This window comes from Petaurus breviceps, unplaced genomic scaffold (assembly GCF_028583685.1).
Source record: "Petaurus breviceps papuanus isolate PSGF00001 unplaced genomic scaffold, PetGlider_PUasm1.0 567, whole genome shotgun sequence".
NCBI lineage: Eukaryota > Metazoa > Chordata > Mammalia > Diprotodontia > Petauridae > Petaurus > Petaurus breviceps.
Window position 1 is genome coordinate 8620003 of NW_027186383.1, and position 21464 is coordinate 8641466.

At 47.2% G+C, this 21464-nt stretch overlaps 1 protein-coding gene across 5 annotated transcripts in view; it reads right to left on the reverse strand.

The window, feature by feature from the left end:
• The window catches only part of EFHD1 (EF-hand domain family member D1), a 49743-nt gene that overhangs the window by 11497 nt on the left and 16782 nt on the right, over window positions 1–21464 (reverse strand). For all 5 annotated transcript variants that reach the window (XR_011171354.1, XM_069103237.1, XM_069103236.1 and 2 more), the window contains exon 2: window positions 7414–7561. Coding sequence is in view for 4 of the 5 variants with exons in the window: in XM_069103237.1 (XP_068959338.1) it covers window positions 7414–7561 (148 nt within the window). In the remaining variant the exon portion in view is untranslated. The remainder of the gene's footprint in view (window positions 1–7413; window positions 7562–21464) is intronic.

Below are 21464 nucleotides of genomic sequence, written 5' to 3' on the forward strand. Positions count from 1 at the left end.
TCTGTGATTTGATCTGAATTCTGGGAAGCCGTTGTTGAGAGTCCCCCGGCTTTGAAAAACCCAGATGTGGAAACCCAGATGTTGACTGGGTATGGATGTAATGGTTGGACAGTTTGGAAAGCTGTCTACTTGATCTGTTAATGTCTTGATAATTCTGTCTGTATATTTTGAAGTTTGGGGTGCTGACCTTTTTCCCTTGAACAAGGTAAACGATATATGTCTGACTGATTAAAGTAAGCTTGTTAACTCATTTTGAGTTGCTTTCCTTTAACAAAGCAGATCCAAGAACCTGTATGGGCAGCAAACCCTGAGGACGCGCTTGGGGTACTTGCTGCTACACCACCCATCCCACCCCCTTGGCCCCACTGATCTCCTGGGTTGAGGCTGCCCAACAGTTCTTTTCTTCTTATAAAATCAGCATTCCAACTCTCCTGAAGAGCAGGTCTGAAGAGACCTGACCCTTTAGGGCTATCCCAGTTGCAGTTGGGGGGCAGAGGCAGCCAGCCCAGTGTTTGCAGGGCTCTGATGGGAGTCTTGGCCATCTATGGGACCAGGCAGAATCCTACTTCAGTTGAGGGCTGGACCCACCCTCCAGGCCAATTAAAGGTACAGGCTCAGTTGGAAGATCTTTGTGTTACCATAAATTTCTTCAAAGCTGCTGTTTAATATGGGTGGGGGTGAGTAAATGTCAGTGTATCTGGGGGGAGGGGGGTTCCTCCCTTTTAAATATTCATCCGAACACCCATTTCCAGGCTTGCCAACCATCTCTCCTTGTTTGTCTTCCTATTTATAGCCCTCAAAGGCTGGTATGCAGGGGGAGAGCTGGCCAAGGTCCCAGCTAGGGCTATCAAGAGGTGGAGGGAGGAAAAGGGGACAGAAGCTGGGGAAAGGACAGCAAAGCTTCCCAAGCTTCTTTAAACAAGCTGTAAAATGTTTTTGTGAACTCCTTTAATGGAAATGCTCCCTGACCCTCCTTCCCTCCCCCTCTTTCTCATTAAGTCAGCCTGCTGAATAATAGGACAAAACCATCATTGTATGGGCCTGGCGGGTCACCCATATCCCAGCCCCCACACCTCTGCCCATCTAACTTGGGAGCAGGATGGGAGTCTTTGCATCCAGGAGACAGGAGAGAAACCAGCGTAAGTGACAGCCTGGTTGTTTCTTTTTAAATACATTTCTAGTACCAGAAACAAAATCAAAACATTGTTATTCTAGTCTTAACCAGCACCAAGTCAGTAGGCATCCTGGTATCATGGAGAGGAAGGCCTCTAAGCTCTCAAGAACCAGGTGAAAAAATGCTCCAAATCCCTTATAATTGAGAATAGAAAGCCAGCCCACCCTGAGATTTCCCCTCACACCCATCTGCCTGACAAAGATTACAGAAGAGGAAAATGACAAATGTGGGAGGGCCTTAGGGAAAACAGGCAAACTTAGGGAATTCAGGGCTGGTGGGGTGTCGAGTTGGGCCAGCTATTCTCCAAAGCAATTGGAACTACGCCCAGAAGTCATAAAAGCCCTCCGTCTCTGACCCACAGACCCCAGGACTAGGCCTGTTACACTGCAGCCTGCCTGTGTGCCCCCCCCCCCCAAGAGACTGAGGAAAAGAACCCACAGGGACCAAAATATTTTTGACGGTTCTAGACACAAACAACTAGAAACAAAGGGGTTGCGCAACAACTGGAGAAAGGCTGAGCAAATTAAGGTATGTGACCATAATGGCCATTACAGTACCCTAAGAGATGATGAGCTGGACAGTTTCAGAGAAAGACTTCTATGACCTGAGGCAGAGTGGAGGGAGAAGAGCCAGGAAGACAACTTTGAAAGACTAGAACCCTGACCAAAGTCATGACAAAACCTTGACACCAGAAGCCCCAAGGCAAATGCCTGCCAGAGAGGTGGTGGCCTCAGGATGCAGAACAAGAGGTACCTCTTTGGATAAGGCCATGTGGGAACTTGTTTGGTTTGACCCTTCATATTTGTTAGGAGGCTTTTATTTATATTATCTAAAAATAGATTCAACTGGGGGAGAAGAAGGAAGAAAAAATAAGTACTTGTAAAAAAATGAAGTGGAAGTTAAAAAAAAAATAAAAAAAGAAAGAGGGCTGGTTACGGAGTCAGAGTACCTGGGTTCCAATCCTATCTGATACATGCTAGTTGGGAATGGCCTTGGGCAATTCCCTGGGCCTCAGTTTCCTCATCTGTAAAATGAGCAGGTGGCCCCAGATGGATGGCAGGCCGGGTGTAGATCTATGATCTTATGAGAATGTTGATGTTTCTTTCTGGAGTTGAGTACCTTGTTCTGTGTTCTGAGGTTCTTCCCAGTTGGCATTCTTTGCTCTGAGGCCCTTCGTCGAATGGATGTCTGAAGTTCTAAAGTCCCTCCCTGCTCTGACTTGTCTTCTAGCTATTGTCCTATCTCTCTACCCTTTAGCTGAGAGCTCAGCTCTTTTTAAAAAGCTGTCCATGCCCAGGGTCTCCAAATGCCCAAGTCTCCCCATCCTAAAAACATAAACAAAATACACTGGAACGTGATGAGACCAGGCCCCAAAGCTGTCTGTTGCTCCCTCCCTTCTTGGCTAACCCACACTTAATGCCCCTCGGTCTCTTCTAACCTCCTCATCACAGAGAAACTGCCCTCTCCAAGGTTACCAGTGGCCTCTCCATTGCCTGATTGAATCGCTTCTTCTCAGTGCTCCTCTCTCTCACCCTCTGCAGCCTCAGACATTGTTGATCACCCTCATTTATTTCCTCCTGGATCCCATCTCCTCTCTGGGCTTTTGCGACAGTGCTTTCTCCTGGTTTCTTCTTACCTGTGTGGCTGCTCCTTTGCTAGACCTTTGTTCACGTCACACCCACTAACTTTGGGGGTACCCCAAGGATCTGTCCTGGGCCATTTTCTCTTCTCTCTTCCTTGGGGATCTTGGAGCTCCCACAGTTTCAGTGGTCACCTTTGCGGTGATGCCCTTGATCCATACATATTTCTACAGAGCCCTAGTCTCTCCTCTGAGCTTTGGTCCTGAATCACCTTTCTTGCCTGTTGGACAACTCAAATCCAAAGTCCCACAGACATCTCAAACTCAGCAAGTCCAAAACTAAACTCATCACTGTTTAGTTTAGGGCTATTATGGCTGAGGGCACCACCAACCTCCCAGTCACTCACATTTGCCAATCCAGTGACAAATTCCATCATTTCTCCAGTTATCACTTCTAGCCTATACATTCCCTGCCCCCCCCCCACTTGCATGGATACCACTGCAGTCCAGGATCTCATCAGTTCCCCTTCTATCTAACTGGCCTCCCAGCCTCAGTCCCCCCAATCCAATCCAACCTCAGCTGCCAGTGTGATTTTCCTAAAGGCCAAATCTGACCATGTAATAGAATGTGCCTATTATTCCAGGATCAAATATCAGGTTCTTGGATTGACATTGAAAGCCTCTCCACACCTGTTCCCTTTCTTTCCACACCTTTCTAAGCCTTGTCATGCTTCAGGCCCCTCTGTGAACTCTAGAACTCAGCTTCCACTGGCCTACCTGCCGGTCAGTGCTCTCTCCTCCGCCATGTCTTTGCACTGTCTCCTGTGTGGCATGCCCTCCCTCCTCCCCTCTATCTTCTTCCCTGACTTCCATAATCCTGACTCTTTCAGAGCATCTTGATCTGCTCTGCACAGATCCTGCTCGTGCCTCCTCTACACATGGCATCTACTTGTACACATCAGAACCTGGCTCCCTGAGCACAGGGAGTCTTTTTGCCTTTGTCTCTATCCTTAGAGCATGTGCCAGGCCCCACTGCTGAGGGCTTAGAGACTGACTCTAGGATCCCTGAGCTCTGACACTCTATGGTCTCATCCAGCTTGAATTGTCCAATGGGTTCAACCCAATAAGATTCAGTTACACAATGAATCAGATACCAGCTTCTAAACAAAAATCTCAAACCAATCAGGCCACAGCCTCTGGACTCCCAGAATGCTGGGAAGAACAAACTTATCTTGGAAGAGGTTGAGAGTCGATCCCAACAACGGCTGCTCATTTTGGTTGGCACCAGATGCCAGCTGGGCACTCACTTGCTCCTTTCTGAGGCCATGCCCACCAGAAGGCACCTGCTCTCACTTCAGCAGCTGTCTCCTGTGGGTTTGGGGCTCACATTTCTCAGTGCTCATTCCCGGACATGACAAGTCTCTCCCCTGTATGAAGGTGGCCAGACCCAGATCAGGTGCTGAGATTCAGGAATGCTCAGTGAAAGATGGTTAGGCACAGCTGGGAGTGTGCCCACTGACCACAGAGTGGGAATACACTGACTCAACTCATCAACACAGTGCCTGATACTTGCTCTGTGCCAGGCATTGCAACAGGCTCTAGGGCTACTGAGACAGAAGAGAAATAGCCCTTGACCTCCAGAAACTTCCATTCTGCGGAGCTATTCAATAAGCATTTTAGTGCTGACCACATGGCAAGTATACTGAATTTGTTTCAGAGTTTCAAAAAAACAAGATTTTCTGGGTGGGGGGTGGTGGTAGGTTTTTTTTAACCCCTAGAGACAGCCCTAGAGACAGCATGGAGCACTAGATTTGGAGTTGGAAAATCTGAGTTCAAATCCCACCTCAAACTATATACCAAGATCAGGTCTCAATGGGTGATTTAGACAGAAAGGGTGATACCATAAGAAAATTAGGAGAGCAAGGAATAGTTTACCTGTCAGATCTATGGAGAACAGAAGAATTTATGACCAAGAGATAAAGAACATCATGAAATGCAAAATGGATAATTTTAATTACATTAAATTAAAAACTTTAAAAATTAAAATTAAAAAAAATTTAAAGGCCAGTACAACCAAGATTAGAAGGGAAACGGAAAGTTGGCAAACAATTTTTACAGACAGTGTCTCTGATAAAGGCCTCATTTCAAAAAAAAAAAAATAGACAACTGAGTTGAATTTATAAGAACACAAGTCATTCCCCAATTGATAAATGGTCAAAGGATATGAACAGGCAGTTTTCAGAGGAAGAAATTAAAGTTATCTATAGTCATATGAAAAAAATGCTCTAAATTATTATTGATCAGAGAAATGCAAATTTAAACAACTCTGAGGTATTCCCTCACACCTATCCAATTGTCTAAAATGACAAAAATGGGAAATGATAAATAAATGTTGGGGAAGATGTGGGAAAATTGGGACACTAATGCATTGTTGGTGGAGTTGTGAACTAATTCAATCTTGTGGAGAGATTTGGAACTATACCCAAAGGGTTATAAAACTGTGCATACTCTTTGATCCAGAAATAGCACTACTAGGTCTGTATACCAAAGACATCATAAAAAAGGGAAAAGAAGCAGCTGTTTTTGTGGTGGGAAGGAATTGGAAACAGAGGGGATGGCCATCAGCTGGGGAATGGCTGAACAAGTTGTGGCATGTGAATGTGATGTATATCTATTGTACCCTAAGAAACGATGAGCAGATGGATTTCAGAAAAACCTGGAAAGACTCATATCAACTGATGCTGAGTGACATGAACAGAACCAGGAGAACATGATGACCAACTTTGACCGACTTAGCTCTTCTCATCAATGCAAGGATCAAAGACAACTCCAAAAGAGTTATGATGGATAATGCTATCCACCTCCAGAGAAAGGACTAGGGAATCATAGGGCCGGGTAGGGTAGGGTAGGGTAGGGAAGGGAAGGCATCCCACCTCGGGCACTTACTAGCTGTGTGACCCTGGGCAAGTCATATAACCTTTCAGTTTCCTCTTCTGTAAAATGAACAGGTCAGCCTAGGAGTCTAGAGGACTCTTTTAAAAGGTCCTTTTTAGCTCTAAATCTCAGACCTTATGCCCTTGGACAAGTCACCTCCCCTCTTGGAACCTCTGTTTCCTAATCTGAAGAAATGGAGACAACGCTCACACTACAATTGACCTCAGTGACTTCTCATGAGAAAGGTGATGATACTTAACGTCTACCTCCCAGCGTTTTTCTTATTTTTCTTCCTCCGCCACCCCCCACCCCCAAGATTTATACTTCTCTGATGTTTACTGAAAAGGCTCTAAACTGGGCCTCTAACCACCCACAGACCAGGAAGGAGAGAAGCTGCTCGCCCTCCCACCCTGGGTGCCTGAACATAGCAGCTGAGCAAGCCTGAGGGAATTCTGGGCAGGTGGTGGTGGGAGAACGCGGCCTGGGGTCACTGGCCTCCGCTGGGCACAGGCCAGCTTGCTCACACCACGCCCTCTCTATTTCTGCTCTCTTTAGTCACAGCTCCACCTTCTCCAATCCCACAAAGGCTCCTTTGACAACTCTCCTTTCTCAATTTGATCAGATTCGTAGGGTCAAAGACCTGGGGCTCCCAAGGGATCTCAGGGGCCCCCTCACTTTACCAAAGAGGAAAGTGAGGCCTAGAAAATGTATGTGACAGGTACTAAGTGTCAGAGGTGGGATTGGAACCCAGGTCCTTGAATCCTAAACTACCACTAATCTAACTCCTTTCTATTATAGAGGAAGAAACCTAGGCTTCGTCTACATATTCCCAACTGGAGAGGTTAAGTGTCATACAGAGAGTAAAGTAGTAGAGCCAATCAATATTTCAACCCAGGTCCTGTGACCTGGAAAGGTCACAGATCACAGACCTAGATACTTCATTTCTATAGAGAAGGAAACTGAGGCTCTCAGGGAGGTAATTTGCCCAAAGTCACATGGGGAATTCCAACATTTCTACTTTATGTGTGTAACCCGGGGATGCCACCAGGGCATCATGAACACCTGTCACAATGAAGAGCTCACAATAAGGGAGGGATTTTGGGAGGGGAGGAAGGACATATCCCTCTGAGCTCTAGGAGAGAGAGTTTGAGGTCCTTAGGCAAATGCTTCCAGAGCAACAAAGAACAAACACCCCTCTATGCCCCATCCCCCCCATCAAGTAAGCAGAGCAGAATGGGGACAGGGGCTCAAGGCAAACAAGGAAGCAGGTGGAGCTAATTCAAGAGTGGCAGTTTTCAGGAGAGAAGAAAAGCCTGTATAGACCTCGGGTATCTCAGGGGAGGCCACCTATTAACATGAGAAAGCACAAAGCCTATCAGACTCCCAAACACAGGAAAGATCTCATCACCCAGAATGCCTGGGTTGGGCTCCAATCTCCTTCCCTTTCAGCCAGGCTCCAGCCAACCTGGCTCACTAGCTTTCTGCCTGAGCCACCAAACCGCCCGCCTCCCACTTCTGTGTATGTCTTTCGTGCATTCACATATGCTCAGACCTCTACCTTCAGCTCAGGGGCCACCCCTCCCACAACAGCAGCTGAAATCTGTCTCTACCTCCCCCTGTTCTCCTAAGGGCTGTCCCTGCCTATTGTCTGGACCACAGCAGGCACTTAGTGGATGTGGATGGCTTTGCCCTGGGAGGCTGGGACGGGGCCGGGGTGAACAAATACCTCTCGAAAGCTCAGCTTGTTGTCCAGGTCCTCATCCACCTCCTTGATCATGTTCTTAAGCCCCAGGTGGGTCTGGGGGGCTCCCAGCTTCTCCATCATCAGCTTCAGTTCCATCAGGTCAATGTAGCCATCCTTACCAGAGTCATACCTGCAGCGTTGCAAGGAAGGGGCTGGGGTTAGAAGGGAGGGCAAGACCAAGTCCATTCCACAAACATTCATTGAGCCTCCTGGCATTGGCACAGGCCCTGTGGGCATTTCCTCCAGATCACAGGTGCCCCTGCTTCTCCTGTATTTAGCTTCCGGGACCACTGACATGGACGGCCCTCCCTCGCTGGCTTGGGAGAACTCACACACACCTTCCCCCAAACCCTGATCAGGTGTTCATTATGGAAGGGTAAAAGTGGGACATGTTTAAACTGTCCCTACTCTCATGGAGTGTAGACGGAGAAGACAGACATAGGTGCCGAGCTGAGCCATATACAAGTAGCAATGTGGAGAGAATTTTGGGATCCATGCCTGCCTTTGACACTAACCGCCTGAGGGATTCGGGGCCTCAGTTTCCTCTATATATGAGGTTGTAATCTCAGCTTTAAGGTTGCGGGAGGGGCAGAGAGGTAAGGAGAGGAAAAATGGGAGGGGAAAGGGAAGAGCTTGTACATGCAAATTTTGTCCAGATTTAACTGAATTTCAGTAGAAAAAGCTCACAGAGCACTTGAGCTCAAATCCTATGTTGGACACTTATGACTTGTTCATACTTGGCCAAGATGAATCCCTCTTGGACTCAGTTCCTTACCTGTAAATTGAGGGAAGTCTGCCTGGAGGAAGGGGCCCTTGGCTTGGGCTGAGCCAGGGAGGCTTTTCTGATGACTCCTAGACCTATGACTATGACCTCATGGTCAAAGGGTGGTCAGCACACTTACTAATCCCAGGTTCCTCACCTCTCCCACAAGAGGACTGGGCTAGATGGCCTCCGAGGTCACGCCCAGTCCCAAGCCTTGGATTCTAGGATCTGTGCCCTGCACAAAGGGGATCCTCATGGAGTGTTTCTTGACTGACTTGGGGGAGACAAGACTAACCCATAAGAAACAATATTAGAGTTAGACAGACACCTGAAATATGGCTAGGATTAAGGGACCTAGGGTCAGAAGGGCCACGGAGCTCATCTACTCCCAACCTCTCACCCCCATTTTAGAGATGAGAAAGCAGAGGGCAGGGGTGACAAGGTCACACAGGCAGTCAGAATCAGCAGTGAGACAGAAACCCCATACTGACTCCAGGCCCGGCCCACTTCCACTGAGCCACTAAATAAAACAGTAGATAGTCTTCCAGCACTTAACAGTTTGATACTTTACACACGTTTCCATTCTCATCTAATCTCCACAAACACCTAGGAAGGTAGGGACCGGCATGGTCTTCATTTTGCAGATAAGGCTCCGAGGGGTTAAGCTACTTGCCCAAGGTCACATAGTCAGTCCCTCCCTGTCTGAGATGGGATGTGAACTCGGCCCTCAGTCCATTACATAATGCTGCCGGCTTTACCCTGATCTACTCAAGGGATCTCAAAGCACTCAGAACATGGGAGGCAAGAGCTGCTGCTTCTATTGCAGAATACAAAGACCCTCTTCAAGCAGTGAAGACAAGTATTGAAAGTATTTTTGGAAACTCAAAAGTAAAACTGTCTAGGAGCCTGAAAGATCTTCCTTTTGAGGCTACAAAAAGAGGCAAAAGACGATGTCTGCCGTCAAGTGCTCACAATCTAACGGAAGAGGGCCTGCGCCTTCATGTGGAGGGCAGAGGTACCAGCTCCTGGGGCCAGAACCAGGTTAAAATGTAATGGGCAAATATTTAACAAAAGAAGTGAAGAATACAACAGGACAGAGACACTGTTAATGGGTGGCTGGCCTAGACAAGGTTTAGGGTTTCAGCTTGACCCTTGGCATAGGGAATTCTCGGGGAGGAAACTTCCTAAGGTCCACTAGAGCCTTCAGTGGTCAGGTGACTCAGCCAAGGTCCCCCAGGCAATGACAGGATGCCACAGCATATACAGAATAAATATGACCCTGTGGTGGAGGGAGGGGATAGAATTAGGAGAGACAACTGATAGCACCTTCCTTCTGCTGGCAGCTCCTGGTCCTCTCTCTGCACCAGATGCCGCCTCACTCTCTGCCCAGCATCAGATCCAACCTCAAAGGTCAAAGGCTTGCCACCTTCAGGGCATTTAAAAGAATGTGCCTTAGGCTCTGGTGACAATTCCCAAAGATCCCAGGGAGATTTGGATGCCAGGTCACTCCTGCCTCTGGGGTGCCCACATGGAGAGGATCAGACTTCTGGAGGTCAAAAGGACAGGGGTTAGCCTCCAGGGGTCTGTGGGCAAAGGGGCTTCTGGAGTCAAACTCTTTTCCTGAATGGAAAAGTTGTCACTGCCCTGGGCCTCAGTTTCCTCCTCTGTACAAGAGGACACTTATTACCTGCCACTTGCGCTCTAGACATAGCACTAGCTCTACCTTCTGGGGCCCCAGTGGAAGAACGACCCTTGCCCGTGATGACCCTCTAGTCCCATGGCCTTCTTTTAATCCTGGTCCTCACTTTCCTCTTAGGCCAACTTCTGAAGACTGTCCTTTTCCCTTCAACTGACCTGAGGTTCTGCTACCTCTCTGCCTCAGTTTCCTTTCCAGTCCATAAAGCTGGGTTTCCTCTTCAAGGTCTATCCTCAGCCTTCTCCTTTTCTCTATTCTTCCGGGATCTTTTCATTTACTTTCATGGCTTCAACTATGTCCTCTGCACAGAGGGATCATCTCTCTAAAGCTAAGACGTCTGACACCAACTAATCCAACTGTTTCATTTTACAGATGATGAAACAGGCCAGAAAGGTCTCAAGGTCAACAAGGCCCAGGTTCATCCATGCTGTAAGCATCAGAGGCGTGACTCGAACCCAGCCCCTTGGCCTCCAAGTCCATTGCGCTTTCCACTGTACTACACTGCCTCCCATCTGCCTCTGGGCTTTTGTGTCCAGTTCTGAGCTCATTATCTCCAAGTGCCAGGTCCACAGCCCTGATCACTAACTGAATGTCCCACCAGCACCTTAAACTCAACATGTCTACAGCTAAAGACCTGAGTCCAAATCTTGGCTCTTTTATTATCTATCTGGGTGACCTTGAACAAGTCAATGAACTACTTTGGGTCTCAGTTTCCCATTCTGTAAAATGAGGGCACTGGATTGGATGGAATCTGAGGGCCCTTCTGACTCAGATATTTTAAGGTTCTACAAAAACATTAAGAAGAACAAAGAATTGCACAAACTTAGAATTTAAGACCATCTAGGGCAACCTCGACCAGAAACTCCATGTTCTGCATTTGCAAAGTGAAGAGCTGTGTTCCATGGTCTTTCAGGCCCATCTAGCTCTAAGGGGATTGCAATCCTAGCAACTGCAGGCAGATGTCTTCCACCCAGGAACTTTCTACCCATCTTCAAAGGACCACTGCAAAGGCCTCCTAATCCAGTCACTTTTCCTAAAAGTTGGAATGGAAATAAAAATGGAACTTGGTGCCTGGGGGAGAGAGGGGGGACCAGGAAGAGAGGAAACCAGGGTAAAGGGGAGGGAACCCAAACTAGGAAAGAAATGGTAGGGAGGGCTGGGACCACACCACTCCCTCCCACCCAAGGGCCAAAGGCTGAGCTATCTTCCAGCTTAAATCTCCCCATGCTATGGGGGAAGGGAAGGGGATAAGCACTGGTACTTTTGTGGGCTTTCTTTTATTCCAGGTTATCCAACTCTCAAGACTTCAACTTGGCGTTTTCTTGGTAGAGATACTGGACAGGTTTGCTATTTCCTTTTCCAGCTTAATTTATGGATGAGGAATCTGAGGCAAAGTTAAGTGACTCGAACCCAGGGTCACACAGCTAGGAAATGTCTGAAGCTGGATTTGGCCCCGGGTCTTCCTGACTCCAGGCCACTTCACTAGGTATAAGTTTATGCACAAATGCATATCCAATATTCAGCTAGCAAACAATCTTGAAGACAGAGCCATTTATTTTTGTCTGTCACCCATAGCCAGCTCAGGGCCTTAGCAGTGGTGGGAATTTAACCAAATTAAAGTGTTGCTACCATTAATTCTTCATGTTCTGCATTAACTAAGATTAGGATTTAGAGTTGTAATAGACTGTTTTCTCTAGTCCTATCTCAATCACTTGTACAGATGAGCCTGAGGCTGAGAGGTTGGGGGACAGCTAGCAGGCCTGGGATGGAGATTAGAATGGGGTTCTCACTTCCCAATCCAGCCATATTCTACCACTCCCCAAGCTTTCCCAGGTTTCTGAGCCTTCTTTGTATTTCTTATCTCTTCCAGCACAATGACATTCCACTATGTTCCTTGGAAATGTGGGCTGGCTGTCTCCAATTTTTTAAGCTCCTCCAGATAAAACAGCTATGAATAGATTCAGAGATTTTGTAGCAGTATCCCAGGGTCAAAGGGTGAAAACAGCTTGATAACCCATAGTGTGTAATGCCATATTACTTATTGAGGGAAATTGTGCCAATTCCCTGGAGCCAGGGGGTGGATGGTGTACCTTGTGCCTGCAGCCCTATCACGAGTGAATTCAATGTGATCATTTTGATGGTTGTAAGGTAGAACCTTGGAACTGTTTTAATTTACATTTTTCTGATTATTAGAGTGTAGAAATAATTTTTTTTGGTGGCTATTGACAAGGTTTCTTCCAGTGCCTCTTAAATCCTTTGACCATCTAGCCTGTGGGAAACAGACTTCACAGTGTTCTTCTCCATTCCTGTGAGCTCCTCACAGATTTGGGTCAGATATCTCTGCAGATCCATCACAGAGCAAATGTTGAGGGCTTGGAGTTGGGAAGACCTTGATTCAAATCCTCCCAACTCCAATTCTTAGTGGTGTGATCCTAAGTGAATAATTTCATCTCCCCTGGGAAATTTTCTGCTTGGATCTGGATTGCAATCTAGGGTGGAGGTCCTGGGGTGTGTGACCAGCTTGCCAGAGCATGTGGAGGCTTCAGAGAGGGCACCCATCTAATACCTTTGGCAGCTGAGAAAATGCCAGCATTTGGGACGAAAGCTCCCCTGTCTGGTGGCAGAGTCCTACTGTGGCAAAAAGCCCAGGGGTCAAGTGACTGAGGGGCAATGTGACCAGACAAAGGAAGCAAAACAAACAGAAGAATCCAACATTAGACTCCTATTTGGGGGACAAAAAGGATCAAAGCATGGAACAGGAGGAAGACAGTTAAGTCAGAATTCCTGCACCAAAAGCTTCAAAGAAAATACAAGCTGGTTATAGGACATAGAGGACCTTAAGAAGCAGTTAGGAGAAGTGGAGGAAAAATTGGAAAGAGAAATGAGAATAATGCAAGAAAATTATGAAATGATAGTCAACAGCCTGACTGAGGAAAATAACACCTTAAAAAGAGACTAACTCAAATGGCAAAAGAGGCTCACAAAGGCAATGAGGAGAAGAATGCCTTAAAAAGCCGAATTTGCCGGATGGAAAAAGAATCTCAAATGCTCACTGAAGAGAGTCATTCCCTCAGATTTAGATTGAAGAAAATGGAAGCTAGTGACTTTATGACAAATCAAGATTCTATTAAACAATCCAAACCAATGAAAGAATAGAAGGCAATGTGAAATATCTCATGGGAAAAACCACTGACCTGGAAAATAGTTGCAGGAGAGATCATTTAAAAATTATTGGACTACCTGAAAGCCATGATCAAAGAAAGAACCTAGAAATCATCCTCCAAGAAATTCTCAAGGAAAACTGCCCTGATGTTTTAGAACCAGAAGGCAAAATAGAGCTTGAAAGAATCCACTGATCACCTCCTGAAAAAGATCCTAAAAAGAAAACTCCTAGGAATACTATAGCCAGGTTCTGGAATTCCCAGATCAAGGAGACAACATTATAAGCAGCCAGGAAGAAACAATTTGAATATTGTGGAAACACAATCAGGATAACACAGGATGTGGAAGCTTCTACACTGAGGGATGGAAGGGACTGCTGGGATTAAAACCAAGAATCACCTACCCAGCAAAATTGAGTATCATGTTTCAGGAGAAAATATGGTCATTCAGTGGAATAGAGGACTTTCAAGCATTCTTGATGAAAAAACCAGAGTTGAATAGAAAATTTGACATTCAGGTACAAGAAGCAAGAGAAGCATGAGAAGGTAAACAGGGAAAGGAAATCATAAGGAACTTATCAAAGTTGAAATATTTACATTCCTACATGGAGAAATGATGACTGTGAACAGGAAGGCACAAGGGAATGGGTCAACCTTATACTCATTGAATTTGGCTTTAGGAGAGAATGAAATACACACTAAATAGGGTATCTCACCCTACAGGAGAGTAGGGGGAAGGGGATGAGAGAGGGGATGATGGAAGGGAGGGCAGGCTGGGGGGGAGGGAATTTGGAAGCACACACTTTTGAAAAGGGACAGGACCAAAGTAGAGAATAGATCAAGTGGGAGCTGGGATAGGAGGGGGGGAAATATAATCAGTCTTCTACAATATATCTACTATGGTAACATTTTGTATTAGCTACACATGTACAACCTATATTGAATTGCTTATCTTCCCAGTAAGGGTGGCTGACAAGGGAAGAAGGGAAGGAATCTGAAATTCAAAGTTTTAAAGCCAAATGTTTAAAAAAAATACATACATATATATATAATACACACACACACACACACACACACTATTTTATATGTAATCGGGAAATAACAGGAGGGGATATCCTGGGGAACCGCTATTCTGGGGAGGTAGGTAGGGAAAAAACGGGGAGAAAATTTGTAACCCAAAATCTGGCAGAAACGAATGAAGTAAACCAGAAATTAATAAAGCATTTGGGAAAAAAAAAAGATTGAGTCACATCTAACTTGATTCAGTTTTGGATATCAAAAAAAAAATGGAAAATGGATAAAAGAACAAATATAGATATAAACCAAAACCATTTCCTAAGGAAGCTTGACAAGTATAAATATATTGCCAAAATAAGAGACTAAAAGACCCTAGAAACCAACTTGTGAGCAAATACTTGATTGTCTTGCCAAGTACAGAGATATGACACCCAAGAGCTATGCCAATTTAGGACAGAAGCTTGTTTGCATGAGTGAGAAAGGACGGCAGGACATCATCGAAGGGTAGTATTCTCTTGTAAAACAGAAACAGAGGAAGGAAATACAAGCTTACAGAAAGCTTACCATGGCTAGCCTTTATACAGTGCCTACCATAGTATGTGCCAGGCACTCTGGTAAGCACCTGAGAAATATCACCACATCTGATGCTCACAATCACATGGGCAGTCAGGGGCTGTCATTATCCCCTTTTTACCAAGGAGGAAGATGAAGTCCTGGGTACAAATGACCCATGGTTCCATAGTTGAGAAATAGCCAGCCCGAGATTGTTTTTTTCAACTGAGGAACTAAGAACAAGAAAGCAAAAATAACAAACAAGCGCAGATGAAAACAGAACATATTTTTAACCCCCATTTTCTTCTGACTGTTGGCAGGGAGCCTTTTCCTCAGCCCTGTTTCAGGGAGAGTCCTCTTTTTCACTCTGTGATTTGGGCCTCCTTGGCCAACCCAATTCTGTACCAGGAAAGGAGCAGAAATCAACTGTCAGAAGCCAAGGGGTTATCTCTTCCTTCATCATATAGGTTATCCTGTCTCAGAGCCATAACTCCCTTTTTGTGAACAACAACATTACCAGATATTTTGGTAGCACTGAAAAGTCTGCAAAGTCCTTTATAAACATAATCTCACAGAGGGCTCACAAGAACCCTGCGAAGAGAGTACAGTACTTTTGACATTATTGCCTCCATTTTACAGATGAGGAAGCTGAGGCTTGAACCCTGAACTGCCTGCTTCCTCCACTGAAGCCTACTTGGGGGAGCCTATCCCACTCTTTGGAGTGGTGAAGAATTGGAAGGAATGTGGGTGCCTGTGGGAGATGGCTGAACAAAGGACAGTAGGATGTCCTGGACCATGGTCACCTTTGAAGGAGACTGGAGGATTGTAGATTTATGGCTGGAAGAGACCTTAGGAGGCATTGGGTCCATGCCCCTCATTTTACAGGTGAGGAAACTGAGGTCCAGAGGGAGAACACACAGGAAGGGCCTCCTCTGTGCCAAAGGTTGGGAAGATAAAGGACAGAGAACGAAACAGTCTTCTGAATGAATAAGAAGTCGCTGCCCTTCCAAGCTCGGCCTTGCTACTTCCTGCCTGTGTGACCTTGGGCAGGTCACAGCTCCTCCTTGGTTCGATGAGGAGACTGGACTGCTGACCTCCAAGGTCCCCTTCACTTAGGGTCTACTCCTTGCCCTAGCTTTACAGATGAGGAAACTGAGGCCTACAGACATTAGGGGCCAAGTATTGAGGCCTCGGAGACAAAAAGGGATGATGCATGGTGGGGAAGCCTGGTAGTAGACATGTGGAAGGGCCAGTCCCCACTGGCCTATTAGGGGCCACCTTCTGAAGCCACCCCATTCCATCAAGCTCCCCCTGACCCACTTCTCCCCTATGCACAGCAGTCCTGGGCTCCGCTAACTATGGACGAGAATAAGAGGGTGGCAGTCTTTGCTCACAGCAGACAAACACAAACACAGGGAACCAGACAGTAGTTTCCAGGAATTTTTGGCATCTGTGCCCTGAGGTTTCCCACCTTGGTTTTCTGTCCTTACCCATACTACGTGGGAACCCTCAGGTTTTCAAAACAAGAGCCCAATGGCCCTTGCTGCCCTTGGAGAGCAAGGACAGGCTCTGGCCCTGGAGGAGCTGGACAGTCCTGCACCTCTGGGGGGAGGGCAGGGAGAAGAGAAGGGGCAGGGAAGCTGTTATCAGCTAACGGGATGCAGGGCAGAGAGGAAGCAAAACACCAAAACCCCACCCAAAACCTGTTACAATTTTAAAAGAATGAACCTGGTTCAAAGGATGGGCTGGGAACCTGTCTGGAGTGCGGCCGCCACTCTGGTCCATTGGGGGAAGCAATCTGGAACCACCAAGAACTGAATTCACGCGCACAGACCAGGCATAGGGAAAGACGACCTTGGTGTTGTTGTTGTTATAAGAATAGCTATCATTTACTGAGTGTTTTAAGGGCCGCAAAATACTCTTTAGACGTTATTTAATTAGATCCTCACAACAACCCTGGGAGGTAAGGTATAATTATTATCCCCACTATACAGAGTGGAAAGCTGAGGCTATTAAAACTGCTAGCTGTTATCATCATGGTTCTAGAGCTGGGAGGGAAATCAGAGGCTGTGGAGTCCAACTCTCACATTTACAGAGGGAGGAACTGAGTCCCAGAGAGTCAGTATGGTTCAGTGGATTTGGAGTGAGTTCAAATCTTGCTTTTGTCACTACAGATGACATTAAACAAGTCCATATACCAAAATGGGTCTGTTTCCTCATTTGTAAAAATGAGGGTGTTGAAGGACCCTTCCAGAGCCAAACCTATTGCTATGGACAACATGAGAAGTTGGGGTCCAGAGGTGGGATTTGATCCGAGCTCCCAGAGCTTTCTACTATACGCCACTGTCCCTGGATGGGAAGGCCTAAGCCCTAAGATGGGACTCCAGAGCCAGCCTGAAGGAGGAGGGGCTCCCCACAGAGGTACCAGTGGGAGTCACAGGGTGGGATGCATTTCCCCTTCCCCAAACCTCGGCCTTTCCCTAGAAAATTGAGGGCAGGCAGCTACTATTCCTGAGCATCTCATAGGACCAAGGCCAAGCCAAACTTGGGGCATCCAGAGAAAGGATTGAAAGCAGGAGCTTGGAGTGGGCAAGCAGGTCCTGACCTCAGCCATGCCCCATCGAGGCGGTCCTTGGAGGCATCCCCAGCTTCCTGGAGGGCCCATCGTTCACACTTGACACCCTCTGCCCCCTACCCGACCAGCTTCAGGTCAGCCAAAGGCTCCCTCTCCTCCCTGCTGTTTACTCTCTCAAATATTGGTAGGTTTCTCATGTCTCAGGGTCACTCCCGCTCCAAGCTCTCCGTCCCAAGGGTCTTCTGGCTTTCTCTCCTCCTTTTATCTTTCTGGGACATATTTAGGTATCCATCATCTCTTGACTCCCCCATCTGTCCTCTCTCTCCAAGAAGGATGCCAATGTGTCCTGGGGGTGGAACGTGGAATATTATTGAAGACAAAGCCCCCGGTCCCACCCTGGGGTCCATTTCCCTCCTCTCAGTCCCAAACAGCAGTCTAAGTTTACCCACTTTTGGCAACTGGAGAGCAAGATCTAAACAGACTGTCCCAGTCCTCTGGGTCATGATAAATAATTAACAGCATTTACTGAGTGTCTCTGATGAATGCCCAAGTGGTCCTGCCAAACATGAACTTCTTCAGGATCATAGATTTGGAGCTGGAATGACTGAGGGGCATCTGAGCTCGCCCCTCCCCCTTGTTTTCCAGATGAGGGAACTGAAGGTCAGAAAGAGAGTGGCCCAGAGTGGGGGGAGGTGGGGGACCGGATGGAAGCAGCCTCGCAGATACCTCAAGTCACTACACCAGAACGGGTCTGTTTCCTCATTTGCAAAATGAGGGTGTTGATCTTGACCTCTTAAGGACCCTTCGAGAGCCAAACCTGTTGCTATGGACAGCATGGAGTTGGGGTCCAGAGGTACCCCACTGTCCCTGAATGGGAAGGCCTCAGCAGGCACGGGACTCCAGAGCCAGCCTGAAGGAGGAGGGGCTCCCCACAGAGGTACCAGGGGGAGTCACAGGGTGGGATGCATTTCCCCTTTCTCAAGCCTCAGCCTTTCCCTAGAAAACTGAGGGCAAGGCAGAGCAGGAGCTAGAATGCCAGTGTCAGTGCTGTGCACACCCAGGACAGTAAGCTGGCATAACACAGGGATGCCTATCGAGGCCCCAGGATCACAAGATAGCCAGGCTCCTTCAGCCCCCTCAGTTGATAAAGAAACTGGGCCCAGGGAAATTGAATGGGTGGGCTTTGGGACTCGCCCTTGTCCCACCTTGCAGATCAGTGGCCAGAGACATGAATTCCAAACCAACTGAGGGGGAGGGGAGCTCAGATCTCCTTCTGCACCAGGCCCAGGGTTGGGAACCACCCTCCCTCTTCCAATTTCTTGTGTACAGATTTCCCTATATAGACTATAAGTTCCTAGTGGGCAGCATTTGTATTTCCAGTGCTCAACACAGAACCTGACACATAGTAGTCCTAGATCAGGCCTGGAGGCCAAATGAGGCCCTCTAGGTCCTGAAGAGCAGCCCTTTGACTGAATCTAAACTTTTACAGCAGTGAAGGCCACAGGTTCCCCACCCTTGGCTAGATAAATGTTGATTGGTTGATTGAAGGGATTTGTTCAGTGGTAGAATCTGAACCCATTATCTACTTGACTCCAACCCAGGAGGTCTTATGCCTGCTTTTTATAGTTTCCCTGTCCTCTCCATGGTCATCTGCCATCACTTTGCCCTGCTCAGTTGAAGGGCCTGCCGGTCTGCTGCTTTGAATCTGCCAGAAACAAAGAAACCAGAGAACTCCACTTACTGGCTCTGTGACTAATTAAGACTCAATAGGTTCCCAAAGGAGGACCCATTTTATGCAGGAAGTATATAATGACCCTCCAGCAGAACCCAAGTCCTTCCTGCCTACTTCCCACAAGGGCAGGTCTGACCTGGACTTTGCCTCTTTACCCCAGGACCCCCAAAAGGAGCCTGGGCACATGTGGCCCCAGGGGGAGAGGATTCAGAATCTGGGCTCCTGGGCTGGGGGCTGCCTGCCACCCAGGGAGAGAGATCACAAGCCAAGGGACCCACCTACAGTCACTCAGCTGAGCTGGTAAGAGGCAGGGGCAGAATGGGCCCCAGGTCTCCAGACTCACTCCCTCTGAATAAATGCGTTTACCTGTGAGTTCATACACGTGGTTTGAAGCATTTCTCCTAGCAGCATTTCCACCACTGCTTTTTATGGGGGGGCTGCTCTGAGTTTGGTCTACACTTGACATTGGGGAGGTGAAGTTTTTTTTTAAATGTTTTATTGATGTTTATGTCCTTTTCTTCCCCCCCCCCCTTTTTTTTTTTTTTTGGTTTAGACCTAGGATTTCAGATTCAGGGAACTCCAAGAAAAAATTCCCTCTACCCAAACAGAGGTCAGCACCCACTTTGCAGCTTGGAAAGTGGTCTAATGCAGGATGAAAAGCAAGTCTCCCCATCCCCATCCTCTCTTGCCTGGGGTTCCAAATTAAATTTAAAAATTATGTTACTTTTTGTAATAATAGGAGACAGAGCTGTGGGACAGTGTGACCCAGTGGGTTTAGGATTCCGGGTCAGTACCACTTCACTGCCTGTTTGACGTTGGGCAAAGAAGGGTCCAACTTTCTTTGCCAGCAAAATAAGGTAGTTGCCCTAGAAGACCTCTCAGGTCCCTTGCGGCTTGAAGCCCCCCTCAGGCATCAGAAGGCTTCAGGCACTATCTGCTCTGGTCTCCATTGTTAAGAATCAGACCACAAAGCCAATGGCTACACTTTGGGGGTTCTCAGTCTGCCCACATCTACCATGGCCTTTTTTTTTTAAAGGATTCTGACTAAAATGGCCAGGTGAGGCTGATCATGGCAGGCAGGGAGATGAGCAGGAATCTTGGGAATTAAGGAACACCTGAGCTCAAATCGGGGGCAGAAAGAGCCCTGGACTAGCTTCACTTTCCTTATCTTTAAAATGTGGTTTATGAGAATACCACCTGGAAGGGTTGTCTTGAGGATGGAAAGCAATCACCAGTGCCAGTTATCATTACTGGTGGAAATGTCAGAATGAGAGGGGCTGGGAGTGGGTGTTGGGCTACAAAGCCCCAAACCAGACAATCCCCGCCCCCAAGAAGCTGGGCTCCCAGTAAAAGATATGGAGAAAATCCAGCACCAAGAACTTAGCACGTGCCTGAGCTGAGCTGAACATTTTGAATACAGAAGTTGCCGAAAACAGGGCTTGCTCAAGGACTATTGCCCTGTAATGGATACAACAAGTGACTGGAGAGGGTCAATGCACTTGCAACTTGAGGGCATTGGGGACAGACTTCCAGAGGGAGGGAACATTTGAGCTGAGTCCTGAAGGGAACAAGTGGTGCCAAGGGTTGGAGGTCAATGCCAGGCATAGCATCAAAGTCCTGGAGGTGGGAGATGTGATACCATGTAACCAGTAAGAAATGGGGCTAACTCTTTCAGACAAGTGTAGACTTGTAACCTATCCATTTCCTTCATCAATGACCCTCCAGAGGAGCTGCCCAACCTGCTGGAATCCTTCCTCCACAATTCTTGGCATTTCCCGGATACCAGAAGTAATACACCAGTTTCACCATCCTTAGACTGAGTTTAGTGAACATTACCCCCTGCCATGCACTCTAGTGCTCACCTGCTCTTCTCCCAGCTAGACCTCCCATTCCCCACCCCAACCTCTCATGTACCCCTGAAGTGCCCACGTAGCAGCAAGCACCCCAGCATCCCTAGGGTGGCTGCCAACACAGGTTCTTGGATCTGCTTTGATAAAGGAAAGCAACTCAAAATGAGTTAACAAGCTTACTTTAACCAGTCAAATATGTATCTTTTACCTAGTTCAGGGGAAAAAGGTCAGCACCCCAAACTTCAGAGTATACAGACAGAATTATCAAGACAGAGAAACAGATCAAGTAGACAGGTTTTCAAACTGTCCAACCATTACATTTATACCAAATCAACAACTGGGTTTTTCAAAGCCAGGGGGCTCTCAACAATGGCTTCCCAGAGTCTCATCTCACCAAATCACAGAACACTTCTCAAAGTGAGCCCCAAAGCAAAGCCTTACATCAGGGATTATATAGCCTTCTCCTGGCTCAGAGAATGTAACAACCTTCTGGACCCACTGGCCAATCAAAAAGTATCTACTGAAAAACAAGCCTCCCACCCCAGGCTCCAGGTGCACTTTAGCCTAGGGGCAGGGAAGATCTTAAAATTTTACATTCCCATTACAGCCCATCAGAAATTATACACTAGAGCCTCCTTAAACCTGCTAGAGGGGACCCCTACTGGGTTCCTTGGAAACCACCTAATA